The sequence below is a fragment of the Zootoca vivipara genome, chromosome 16, assembly GCF_965207765.1.
Source record: "Zootoca vivipara chromosome 16, rZooViv2.hap1.1, whole genome shotgun sequence".
Classification (NCBI taxonomy): Eukaryota; Metazoa; Chordata; class Lepidosauria; order Squamata; family Lacertidae; genus Zootoca; species Zootoca vivipara.
The window spans coordinates 1,243,139-1,255,609 of record NC_142599.1 but is presented as its reverse complement, the minus strand read 5'-3'; the positions used below and the strand labels follow the sequence as shown (position 1 = coordinate 1,255,609).

The window sequence follows — 12,471 nt, the reverse complement described above, 5'->3', positions numbered from 1 at the left end:
GGGGTAACTGTGCCCCTGAAGGACCAGGTGCGCAGCCTGGGAGTAATTTTGGACTCTCAGCTGTCCATGGAGGCGCAGGTCAATTCTGTGTCCAGGGGAGCTGTTTATCAGCTCCATCTGGTACGCAGGCTGAGACCCTACCTGCCTGCAGACTACCTGCCTGCAGAGTGGTGCATGCCCTAGTTATCCTTCGCTTGGACTACTGCAATGCGCTCTACGTGGGGCTACCTTTGAAGGTGACCCGGAAGCTACAATTAATCCAGAATGCGGCAGCTAGACTGGTGACTGGGAGCGGCCGCCGAGACCTCATAACACTGGTCCTGAAAGACCTGCATTGGCTCCCAGTACGTTCCCGAGCACAATTCAAAATTTTGGTTTGACCTTTAAAGCCCTAAATGGCCTCGGTCCAGTATACCTGAAGGAGCGTCTCCACCTCCATCGTTCTGCCCGGACACTGAGGTCCAGCGCCGAGGGCCTTCTGGCGGTTCCCTCATTGCGATAAGTGAGGTTACAGGGAACCAGGCAGAGGGCCTTCTCGGCAGTGGCACTCACCCTGTGGAACGCTCTCCCACCAGATGTCAAAGAGAAAATTCCAGATGAACTATTTAAAATTTTAAAAGATGATGCTGTCAAGGTGCTACACTCAATATGCCAGCAAGTTTGGAAAACTCAGCAGTGGCCAGAGGATTGGAGAAGATCAGTCTACATCAGGCAAATCCCAAACTTTGACCCTCCAGATGTTTTGGACTACAATTCCCGTCATCCCTGACCACTGGTCCTCTTAGCTAGGGATCATGGGAGTTGTAGGCCAAAACATCTGGAGGGCCAAAGTTTGGAGATGCCTGGTCTACATCCCAATCCCAAAGAAGGGCAGTGCCAAAGAATGCTCCAACTACCGCACAACTGCGGTAAGGTTATGCTTAAAATTCTACAAGGCAGGCTTAAGCAGTATGTGGACCGAGAACTCCAGAAGTGCAAGCTGGATTATGGAGAAAGCTAGAGAGTTCCAGAAAAACATCTACTTCTGCTTCATTGACTACTCAAAAGCCTTTGACTGTGTCGACCACAGCAAACTATGGCAAGTTCTTAAAGAAATGGGAGTGCCTGATCACCTCATCTGTCTCCTGAGAAATCTCTATGTGGGACAAGAAGCTACAGTTAGAACTGGATATGGAACAACTGACTGGTTCAAAATTGGGAAAGGAGTACGGCAAGGTTGTATATTGTCTCCCTGCTTATTTAACTTATATGAAGAATTCATCATGCGAAAGGCTGGACTGGATGAATCCCAAGCCGGAATTAAGATTGCCGGAAGAAATATCAACAACCTCAGATATGCTGATGACACAACCTTGATGGCAGAATGAAGAGGAATTAAAGAACCTTTTAATGAGGGTGAAAGAGGAGAGCGCAAAATGTGTTCTGAAGCTCAACATAAAAAAATCCAAGATCATGGCCACTGGTCCCATAACCTCCTGGCAAATAGAAGGGGAAGAAATGGAGGCAGTGAGCTTTCGTCTATCTGAAGAAGTGTGCATGCACTTGAAAGCTCATACCTATGACAACAGAACCCCCCCCCCCCCGAAAAACAAAAAATGGCAAAACAAAATGCAAAGGGGCACGTCGAGATCTCCATTCTGCGTGTGCCTTCCTGGCGGCAAAAGTTCTGTGGGTCCTGAGCTGGACCTGCTGCTTTCCTGGAGGGAGAGGTTCTGGGGGTTGGGGGTGCCATGAGGAGCCTTTTGAGCCTGAGGGCCACATTCCCTTCTGGGAGGGGAGCAGAGGCAGAGTGATGTGGGGGGGGGGATTTTACCTTTGTACTGTGGCTTACTGGTAGTTGCTGGACACAGCCAGAACCAAAGGGGGCAGGCTGGGGAGAGTCCCAAGGCAGCACCAAAACAGTGGGTGGGGAGGGAAGCAGCACCTTGCAGGGCCTGGAAGAAGGTGCTTACCTTGCACCTTGCGAGGCCTCCCTTGCTCTTCATTAAGCTGTGCCCCCCCCCAACCTGTCCCTAGGATAAATTCTTGGTCTCACAAACAAGGCAGGAAGGTGGAGAGCTGCTGCCCCCTGCTGGCTGTTCAGAGCCTATGCTGCTTCCTCCTCTTGCATCTCAAACTCATCTCCGTGTGGTGAGCAGCCATGAAGTCTGGGCCCTTTGGGGAAAGAGGTGCAGGGAGAGCAGCAGAGGGAGAGGGCAGTGCCCGGTGCCCCCTCTCCAGCCAGGGCTTAGGAGATTGACCTCCTCCCTGCCCCGTGCCAGCAAGCTCACTCAGCTTGTGGAAATACAAAACAGATCCCTGTGTTGCAATGCAAACGAGAATCAAACATAGAGCAACAATTGTCGAAAATCAAATAGGAAAGTAAGTGGTATAATTTTCCAGCGATGCTGAAGTATAATAAGTTGTCAAGATGAACAGTATTTCTGGATAATTCACTGTTTCGTCATTACTTCATCAGCAAAGTTGTGGGTTTGTCTGCAGTGTCTACATAGACTTATGAGCACTGTTCCTCTGTATGCATTCATTCTTATGATAGATGGGTCAATGAATATATTTCTAACACCCACGACTTTGCTGATGAAGTAATGACGAAACAGTGAATTATCCGGAATAATAATAATAATAATAATAATAATAATAATAATTTATTATTTATACCCCACCCATCTGGCTGGGTTTCCCCAGCCACTCTGGGCAGCTTCCAACAGAAAAATAAAACACAGTAATCTATTAAACACACTGTTCATCTTGTCAGCTTATTATACAGCATCGTGGGAACATTATACCACTTACTTTCCTATTTGATTTTCAACAATTGACTTTTTTAGTTGTGACCAGCAGAGACTTTCATAGACTTTTGAACCCTGCTTTATTACTTATGTATTGAAGAGTATCTTCTATGAGTTGTCTATATTGTATACTATCATTTGCTGCCCTATTGACATTATAAAGAGTTCTTTTAGAATTGACATTGCATTCCCATGTATAGTCGCATGTTGCTCTATGTTTGATTCTCGCTCAGCTTGTGGGGCAGACTGAAGGGATCTGCTGTGGTTGGCATGGGCCAGCCGGCTGGCGTAGAGGGAGCTGCCTCCATCCTGCAGGTTCCTGCCAACTGGGGCTTCAGCTGCTGTTGAAGTGGACTCATGCCATTCTCCCCAAGTCAAAGCTGGCGACTGGCTGCTTCACTCAGCCACTTGTGCTCAGTTGCAAAATGTGACCCCATGGAGGTTGTGCCAATGCTGTGGGGCATGGGCTAATGGGGGTCCTGGCACTGGGTTGATCTGCCCCCCAGCCCTTGCCTCCTGTTGCATTCCAGCCCGTGTCAATGGGCACCTTAGGAGGGGCTGCAGAGCCCTCCACTTCTGCGGGGCTTTTGGGGTGTGTGTGCCAGACTCGGCAGGAGCTGGAGCTTGGAGGGGCTGGGGTTCTAGACCTGCAACTCTCTCCCTCTCGCTCTCCACAGGAGCTGCCAGAGCATGAGCAGCCTCTTCAGCGGAGGAGGCCCAGCGTCCCCAACCAAGGAAGCCTCCTCCTCCTCTTCCTCCTTGCCCCGCCGGCTCAGCTCCTTCAGCAAGTCCCCCCTGCGCTCCCTCTATGACCTGCTGATTGGGCCCATGGAAGGGGTAAGTCCTGGGCAGTGCCTCCCTTGGGATAGCAAGGACCCCCTGGACACTGCTGGGAAACAGGAGTGGGGGGCTGGGGGGGGTTGCAAGAGGGTCCTGGTGGGGTGAGGTGGGGTGGCTTCCCTTTCTGGAGTTCCTCCTCTTTGGCCTGATGTGAGGGTAAATGAAACCTAGTTGGTCACCAGTTTTGTCCTGCTCCAGAAAGGAGAAGCACAGAGCTGAAGTCTTTCCTGCCTTCCGACTCCTGGGCACCTGCTGTGGTGGTGGCGTCTTGTCAGGGAGAGTCCTGGGCAGGCAGGCAGGCAGGAGAAGCGGGTGGCTCTGCCTCTCTCCCCAGACCTTCTTCTCCGGGGACTTGGGGTCTTTTGTTAGCCACTTACCTGAGTCCCCTCTCCCCTTGGTCTTGCTCTGGTGTGGGCAGCTGGGCTCTCTGGGTGGCAGTGGGGGGGGGCATGTGCAGGAGGAAAATGCAGCTCAGCCTGGCAGTTGTGGAACTTGGCTGTGAGGGTGCTGTTTGAATTGTTCTTGTCGGTTTTAATAATTCTGAAGGGCTTTTGTTTGTTTTGTGCCACCCAAGGCACCTTTGGGAGGAAGGTCAGGTGTGTTCCTGTGTGTGTGTGTGTTCCAAAAGATCTCCTCCTCCTTCTCTTCTCCCCCCCCCCACCTCTCTCTTCCTCCCTCCCTCCCAGGGCCTGATGCACTCCAGTGGGCCGGTCGGCCGCCACCGGCAGCTTGTCCTGGTGCTGGAAGGGGAGCTGTATCTTATCCCTTTTGCGCTCCTCAAGGGCAGCTCCTCCAACGAGTACCTGTACGAGCGCTTCAGCCTCATTGCAGTGCCCTCCCTCCGCGCCCTGAACCCCAGCGCCAAGGTAGGCTGCCTGAGCCCCCACTTCTCCTCCGCGTCCTCTGGGCCCTGGGAGACTGGTGGGGCAGAGCCATCCCCATTGCTGTCCCATAGCAGCAGGGAGTCCTACCCCCCATCCCCACCTCCCTCTTGTGACCCCCCCCCAAGCCACTTTTGTTCCAGTGGCAAGAAGGTAAAACCCTGGGTCTGTCCCCCGTTCTTCCTCCTTCCACCCCACAGCTGCTGGCCCACTTTGCCATGCCATGCCTGTGTGCAACTGCCCATGCCCCCCACCCTAGAAGAAAGAGCAGGCCAGCCAACAGCGCCAACTAAGGACCTGCCAGGCCACAGCAGCACATAGAGGGTGCAAGTGCCCAGCTGGGAGGCAGCGAGGGGGCAAGGGAGTTGGCCCCGTGGTCGGGCATTCCCTGTGCGGGGCTCGCTGGTGTGAGCAGTCCCACCCTGGGGGGGAAAGTGACGCAGCCTCTCCTTTTGCCCTTCCAGAGCCAGGCCAAGAAGAGTCCCTCAGCGTACGGCAGCTCCCCTGCCATGGCCGCCGTCATCGGCAACCCCAAGCTGCCCCCCTCGGTGATGGACCGCTGGCTGTGGGGGCCCATGCCCTCTGCCGAGGAGGAGGCCTATGCAGTCGCGGAGCTGCTGGGCTGCCAGCCCCTGGTGGGCAGCATGGCCACCAAGGAGCGGGTGATGAGCGCCCTAGCCCAGGCTGAGTGCGCCCACTTCGCCACCCACGTCTCGTGGAAGCTGGCCGCCCTGGTCCTGACGCCCAACGCCGAGAGCCTGGCAGCCGGCAGTAAAGGTGCCTTTGGTAACTCCTACACCATCCCAGAGTCTCTGCGCATGCAGGACGACACCAGCGACGCAGAGAGCATCTCCGACTGCCCACCCCTCCAGGAGTTCCTGCTCACGGCAGCCGACGTGCTGGACCTGCGCTTGCCTCTCAAGCTCGTGGTGCTGGGCTCCTACCAGGAGTCCAACGGCAAGGTCACGGCCGACGGTGTGATTGGGCTGACGAGAGCCTTCCTGGCGGCTGGCGCCCACTGCGTCCTGGTTTCCCTCTGGCCAGTGCCCACGGCCGCCTCCAAGCTGTTTGTCCACAGCTTCTACACGGCGCTTCTTGGCGGCCTCAAGGCCAGCGCAGCACTGGGGGAGGCCATGAAGATGGTGCAAAGCAGCAAGCAGTTTGCCCACCCCTCCAACTGGGCAGGTGAGGAAGGCTTCTGAACATGGCGCCCACCCAGACCAGGAGGTCACTGCGGCTGTGAATGACACGAGCAGAAGGTGGCGCTGGCACAGCTTGGGGGCTGGGTGCTCCCCCTGCCCTGTCCTGCCCTTGCTTGCGGGTCAGAGAGGGTGGCTCTTACCCCTGAGACCATGTGCAAGGCGAGCATGGCCAGCCCATCCATGAGGCAAGGTGAGGATCCACAGGTACAGCAGATCTCACCTCCAAGGAATGGCAACGATGGCACATTCCTTGGAGGTTGGATCTGTCACCTCCTCTGCAGCAGCACCCTTGCTGCCTCTAAGGGCCTCTTGGCGAATAGGAGGGGCTGCTTCTCTCCTTGCACTCCTTGGGAAGAAATGGCTGGGGCAGCCTTTTGGAGTCTCTAAGTCTAAGCACTAGCCTGGCGTGATTCAAAGTGGGCCGCTTTTGCCCCTACGATGCCCTCTGATTCCCACTTCAAGTGATTTTATAGCCCTCACCTTGTTCCCAAAGCAGTTCACCTTCACTCCTCCTTTGTTCCCTGGCAGGAGGGGGCAGCATTTTGTGGTTTGCCTCGGGTGCCAAAATGCCTTGGGCAGCCCTTGAGAGTGAGACTTGTCCCCACTGCAGGCTTCATGCTGATTGGGAGCGACGTGAAACTGAACAGTCCTTCCTCTCTGGTTGGCCAAGCCCTGACCGACATCCTGCAGCACCCAGAGCGCGCCCGCGATGCCCTGCGGGTCCTTCTCCACCTGGTGAGGGTGCAGCCGCTGCCTCAGAGGAGCTGAGCATGTGGGTGGCGAGACAAGTGGCAAGGCAGGGGCCGGCTGTGCGCACCTCAAGCCTTGAGCTTCTCTGGGGGCTCTCGCCGGGTGTGGGGCATGTGGAGCCCCCCAGGAGCCTCCCTCTAGCTTGGGGGGGGGCCGGGAGGGAGCTCACACGTTCGGCTTTCCACATAGGTTGAGAAGTCCCTGCAACGGATCCACAGCGGGCAGCACAACTCCATGTACACCTCCCAGCAGAGTGTGGAGAACAAAGTGGGCGGCATCCCAGGCTGGCAGGCTCTGCTGACCGCAGTGGGCTTCCGGCTGGACCCCCCAGCCAGTGGGCTCCCCGCAGCTGTCTTCTTTCCCACCGCAGACCCCGGAGACCGCCTCCAGCAGTGCAGTACCACACTCCAGTCCCTGCTGGGTGAGGCTGGGCAGAGGCAGGGCATGGCAGGGCAGCCTCTGGGCCCCTCTGGGCCTGGGGGGTGAGGGTGGGGCTTTCCCCCAGGATGATGGGCCTCTCTGCCTCTCTCCATGGCAGGTTTGCCCAATGCTGCCCTCCAAGCCCTCTGCAAGCTCATCACCGCCTCTGAGACGGGAGAGCAGCTCATCAGCCGGGTGAGTGGCGTGTCACCCCCCCCCCCCCGGGAGGCTCCCCTGGCAGTGATCACTGGGGCCAGACAAGGAGCGCTGCAAAGGGGCACTATCAGGCTGCTGCCTGAGCACAGCCTCTCCTGGCTCTAAACACCTCTCTCTCTCTCTCTCTCTCTCTCTCTCTCTCTCTCTCTCTCTCTCTCTCTCTCTCTCTCTCTCTCTCTCCTCCTTTCTGCTTCCAAAAGGCTGTTAAAAATATGGTAGGAATGGTGAGTATCTGAACCCTCCCTTCAGCCCTCTTTCCCCTCCTGCACCTGCGTTCTGGGGCGGGGGAGGGCAGCCTTTTGCTTCCTTCCTTTGTGTCCTTTTCATCAGCAGCTGCCTTGCTTTCCACCATGTCCCTGCTCTTTCCTTCCTCCAGAGAGGAAGGGGCTGGGGAGGGGGAGAAGAGTCGAGCTGGGTTGGCCTGCCTCTAACTTCTCCTTCCTCTTCCCCCTCCTGCGCTCCAGCTCCATCAAGTCCTGGTGCAGCTCCAGGTGGGAGAGAAGGAGCAAGATTTCTCCTTGGCCCCCATCCAGGTCTCCATCAGCGTCCAGCTTTGGCGACTGCCAGGCTGCCACGAGTTCCTGGCAGCTCTAGGTAAAGCGGGGGTGTGTGTGTCTTTGGGGTGCCAGCTGGGAGGGAGGCAGGACAGGTCCTCCTGCTCCAGGGGCTGCCCACTGAGCCCCTCCCTGTGGGCTCCCGGCCTTAAGCCGCGTCTTGCTTGCAGGCTTCGACCTGTGTGAAGTTGGCCAGGAGGAGGTGATCCTGAAGACAGGCAAGCAGGCCAGCCGCCGGACGATGCACTTTGCTCTGCAGACTCTTCTCTCGCTTTTTGGTGAGGCTTCTGTCTGCGAAAGGGGCGCCTAGTGGCTGGGGTGGTGGGCATGGGAACACAAGCTTCCTGCATGGGGCACCAAGGGGCTGGGAAAGGAGGGCTGGTTGCCACTGCTCCTTGGCTCAGCTGTTGCTCTGGAAGTGCGCCTGGTCTTTTTGGCAAATGGCAACCATGCCTGGGGGGCCGGCAGGACAAGCGGCAGCAGCAGCTGGAGATACTCAAAGGAGGGGTGGGGTGGGGTGGGGGTGCTAGCCAGCAGCATGTGGCCCGTGGGGGGTTCCTGAGTGGTGAGCCGTGGGGACTCACAGCTTGGCTCCAGTGGGTCAACCCCAGTAAGAGCGCTTGAGGCTGTTCCTCTCTGGGGGCCCGGGAGCAAGTCCTGAGCCCCGGGAGCACTCCTGCTGGCTCCTCAGCTTTCATGGCCCCTCTCTGCTTTCTCTAGACTCCACGGAGCTCCCCAAACGACTCAGCCTGGACAGCTCCTCCTCCCTCGAGTCGCTGGCTTCTGCTCAGTCCATCTCCAACCCTGGGCCGCTGGGCTACCAGAACCCGCCCTTCTCCCCGACATGCCCCGACAGCCTGGGCTCCGACGCCATCTCAGTCTACAGTCTCAACTCCATCACGTCTTCCATCAGCTTTGCTTCCAAGCCCGAGTGTGGCGTGGTGGAAGGGGGCGGCTCCAGGGGGCGCCTGGACCCTGAGAGGCCCAAGAACGCCTATCCCCAAAGGGCTGCCCTGCCCCACGGACAGCTCTCGTCTCCAGGCAGTGCTGTCCCCAGCAAGGAGGAAGAAGACGAGGAGTATGAAGGCTTCTCTATCATCAGTAATGAGCCTCTGGCGACCTACCAGGACAGAAGGCAGGGGCTCTTTTCCCCTGACCACAGTCCCTCCCGGACTCGTAAAGGCAGAGGTGTTGTGGTCTCGGTCAGTTCCAAGGGGAGTGTCAGCTCTCCCAACTCCCCTGTGAAAATGACTCTTATTCCCAGCCCAAACTCCCCTTTCCAAAAAGTTGGGAAACTGGCCAGTTCAGACACTGGTGAGTCGGACCAGTCCAGCACTGAGACAGACAGCACCGTCAAGTCCCAGGAGGAGAATGCGGCACCGCTGGACCCTCGCGAGCTGGCCCAGAAGATCCTGGAGGAGACGCAGAGCCACCTCCTGGCCGTGGAGCAGCTGCAGCGCAGCAGCCAGCTGACACAGAGCAGCAGCAGCCGCAGCAGCAGCCTAGACCCCCTCCCCAGAGCCCCCCTGCTGCCCACGGGGCGTGCCTCCTCCTTCCGCTCCTCAGAGACCAGCGCCTTCAGCAGGCCTCAGTGCTCTGGCCACAAGGGCCAGGCCTCCCCTGCCCCCCTCCGGCCAAAGCCCCCCGCCAGGAGCTCCTCCCTACAGAAAGTCAGCTCTGGCTATAGCAGCCCCACAACCTCCGAGGCATCCAACCGAGAGGAAGGGGCTGGCTCCCACAGCAGCCAGCCATCCCCCAGCTCCGAGCCTCAGGGGGTGTTGCTGCCCGGGGAGCAGCAGCCTCTGCTGTCCTCCCCCTTCCGGCTCAAATACCCCAGCTCCCCCTACAGCACCCACATTTCCAAATCACCCAGGAACACCTCCCCGAGCTCAGGGCACCACTCCCCGGCAGGCAGCACCCCCTCGCCGGCTCTCTCCTACTCTTCTGCCAGCTCTGCCCGCTCCAGCCCTGCCGACGCCCCCTCCCTTGACAAACTCAAGATGGCCGCCATCGACGAGAAGGTGCAGGCCATCCACAACCTGAAGATGTTCTGGCAAAATGCCCCTCAGCACCCCACGGGGCCCCTCAAGATCTTCCGGAGCTCCTCGGGGAGGAGGGACGTCCTCAGCTTGCTGAACTTGTCTCCACGGCATGGCAAGGAGGAAGGGGCCGACAAACTGGAGCTGAAGGACTTATCTGCCCCTCGGCCACTTTCTTCCCCTCAGAGGGCTGCCCCCAATGGACACACCACTCCCCTGGCCCCCCCGGCACAGGCCCCATGCCCCACCAGCACCCCAGGCCCTGGGCGCCCTGCACGGCTGCCCTCTGGGAATGGCTACAAGTTCTTGTCGCCAGGACGGTTCTTCCCCTCCTCCAAGTGCTGAAGCCCCCTGGCCACCTACTCTGCGGGCCAGGAGCCTAGGGCCTTGGCCTCGCCCATTTCCTTGGATGAGGCAGAACCTCGGGCAACGAGCTGGGAGGGGGTGGGCAGAGGTGGATCCAGGTGCTCAGTGAACTGCCTGGGCAGAGGCCAGAGCTGTGGATCGGTGCCAGCTGGCAGCTTGCCTCCTCTCAGTGCCCCCCTGGGTGCTGGATACCAGCATCCAGAGTCGCCAAGGATGAATGGGAGGAGGGTGTTTTAGCAGGCAAGAGCCACACACAACTTTCTATGGTGAAGAGGTACAAGCCTCTCTTTTGATGCTTCTGGGGAGGTGGGTTGCTAGAAGCGGGCTGGCATTGCCCTTTTCTGGGAGATGCAAGTGTGGTCTTGTGGCCCCCCAGGGGTCTGTCTCTGGGATGACCAGACCCCGCCTGGAGACCTTGTCTGGCTGGGACAGGCAGGTGGAACCCTTGGGTGCTGGAGCTGGTGCAGAGTCAAACCACAGCAGGCTCTGTCCTTTGCAAACAGTGACGCGACCCTGGAAGCAGCCCTCACTTGGCAGCTGCTGGCCTGGAGGTCCAGAGCACCCCACCTGGGACCAGGCCTCCTGCCTCCCTCCCTTCGCCAGAAAGAAGCAGCCCCCCTCCCTGCTCCTGGGGGCTTTTCTTTGCTCACCTGATTTGGGTCAGACACCAGGCTCCGCATTCCCAAGCACAAAGGAGAGGCCCCCCTGCTCCTCTCCCCACCTCCCCCCCCCAACATCCCTATTACTGTGTCAGGGGCTTTGGGTTTCTGAAGGCAGAAGTGCTGTGGTGCAGGGGTTGCTGGCACAGGGGGAGCAAGTCTTGGGGTTCCTCTCCTTTCTTTTGTTTTCTTTCTTAGCATTTCCAAGCTATGCAGCTGCAAGGGGAGGGGGGGGAGCCTTCGTCTAGGCAGAAGCCATTGAGTGGAAAGACAGGGCAGATCCCAGCAGGCCGCTTGCCCACCAGTGGGAACCCAACCTTTGAAGGAAGTGGCCCTTGGGAGTCCTGCCCATTGGTCCCCCCAAGGCCCAGCCTCTTCCCTTGTGGGTGTGAGCTCTCGGGAGCACCCATTGCTCTTCGTCTACCCTATGCAAAGCCACTCTGCAGCCAGCCTTCCCAATCTGGGGAGGGCCTGTAGCCCCCCTCCCTGCAGCCTGCAGAGCTTCTGTGCTTCCTTCCTTCTTAGGCAGAAGTCTAAGCAATGGTGCTTTCATGGGCCGCCACCCTCCTCCGCCCCCTTCCTGGTGGTGCCAGGCGCTGCCGCCTCCAGCCTTCCCAGAGTGCTGGTTCTGCCCTTGGGGGGGGGAGATGGGGCTCCCTGCAGGGCCCCTTAGGCCTCAAGTTCCACGTTCAGCAAAGCCTCACCCCTCTGCCCCCACCCTGGCTGTCACCTCACTCCTCTGCACCCCGTGAGGAGGAATCGACCAGGTTTGTCACTTATATGGGGAAATTCAGGAAACATCATATCTCTGCACCCCAGGAATCTGTCCTCGTTCGTCGTCCTCCTTGTTGTGTTTGTGCATGTCTGAGTGACAACACTGCTTCTCACAGTGAGCAATAAGCGTTCGGTGTGATGCCACGTACAAGTACCCCCCCCTCTCTCACACACACCCTGCCAAGAGAGGGCCCTTCCATTTGACTCCAGGCTGCAGAGGTCGCTGAGCCACCTGGGCATTGGTCTCGTAGGGCCCAGAGCTGGCCAGTGCATGCTGCCCACTCCCCTCTGTGCCAAGGCCCTTGCCCAATCTAGGGTCAGGCTGGAGAACTGAAAGGTACCGGGGGTGGGGGGTGGGAGGATGGTTTCCAAAGCCCCCTCCCCCCACCTGCTTGTGGTCCATCTACTCTGCCCCTTGGTCATGTGATCTTGTGAGGTGGGGCTCTTGTTCCCGGGAATGTGGGGAGGATCCTGGCACACACACACAAAGACACCTGCTGCCTCCCTCCCTGTCCAATGCTGGCTGGTCCTCTGCACTCTCTGATCTTTATGCAGCGTTTGCCATGTTTGGCCTATAAGGACTTTTTTGTAAATTAAAACTCCCGTTTCCAGACAGCATTAAACTTTTTATATTACGAAGTTTACCATGTAAAAAGAATTTCATATTTTTATTGCAATTCCTAAGGCATTTGGCCGCCTCCTTTGTGATTTCCTTTGTGTCTATTAAAGCATGAGATCTCTCAGCTCCTGTGTTCCTTGTCTGACATAACTGGCCATCAGTTGGCTTCCCCAGCAGCACTCAAAGGGGGGTGGGGGAGCTTTGGCTGCTGAGCTGGAAGGGGGGGGAGTGGCAGCCACGGCTGTCCTGCACCTCGACTCTGTGGGGCCCTCCCCTTCCTTTATCTCCTCCCTCTGACCCAGCATGGGCTTCCTTGTCCCCTCAAACTCTGCCATTGAATAGGATGCCAGGCAGATGTTGAG

General features: G+C 58.0%; 1 protein-coding gene across 5 annotated transcripts in view; it reads left to right on the top strand.

Moving 5' to 3' along the window:
• TTC28 (tetratricopeptide repeat domain 28) overlaps window positions 1–12,233 on the top strand; it is a 123,621-nt gene extending 111,388 nt beyond the window's left edge. For 3 of the 5 annotated variants that reach the window (XM_088659757.1, XM_035099244.3, XM_035099247.3), the window contains 10 exons: window positions 3,467–3,626; window positions 4,316–4,495; window positions 4,975–5,695; window positions 6,323–6,447; window positions 6,652–6,883; window positions 7,001–7,077; window positions 7,299–7,322; window positions 7,563–7,692; window positions 7,823–7,930; window positions 8,373–12,233. In XM_088659757.1, coding sequence (XP_088515883.1) covers window positions 3,467–3,626; window positions 4,316–4,495; window positions 4,975–5,695; window positions 6,323–6,447; window positions 6,652–6,883; window positions 7,001–7,077; window positions 7,299–7,322; window positions 7,563–7,692; window positions 7,823–7,930; window positions 8,373–10,036 — 3,421 coding nt within the window. In that variant the 3' untranslated portion in view covers window positions 10,037–12,233. The remainder of the gene's footprint in view (window positions 1–3,466; window positions 3,627–4,315; window positions 4,496–4,974; window positions 5,696–6,322; window positions 6,448–6,651; window positions 6,884–7,000; window positions 7,078–7,298; window positions 7,323–7,562; window positions 7,693–7,822; window positions 7,931–8,372) is intronic. The other 2 variants (XM_035099245.3, XM_088659758.1) reach the window with 2 other exon arrangements.
• Window positions 12,234–12,471: the final 238 nt, after the last annotated feature.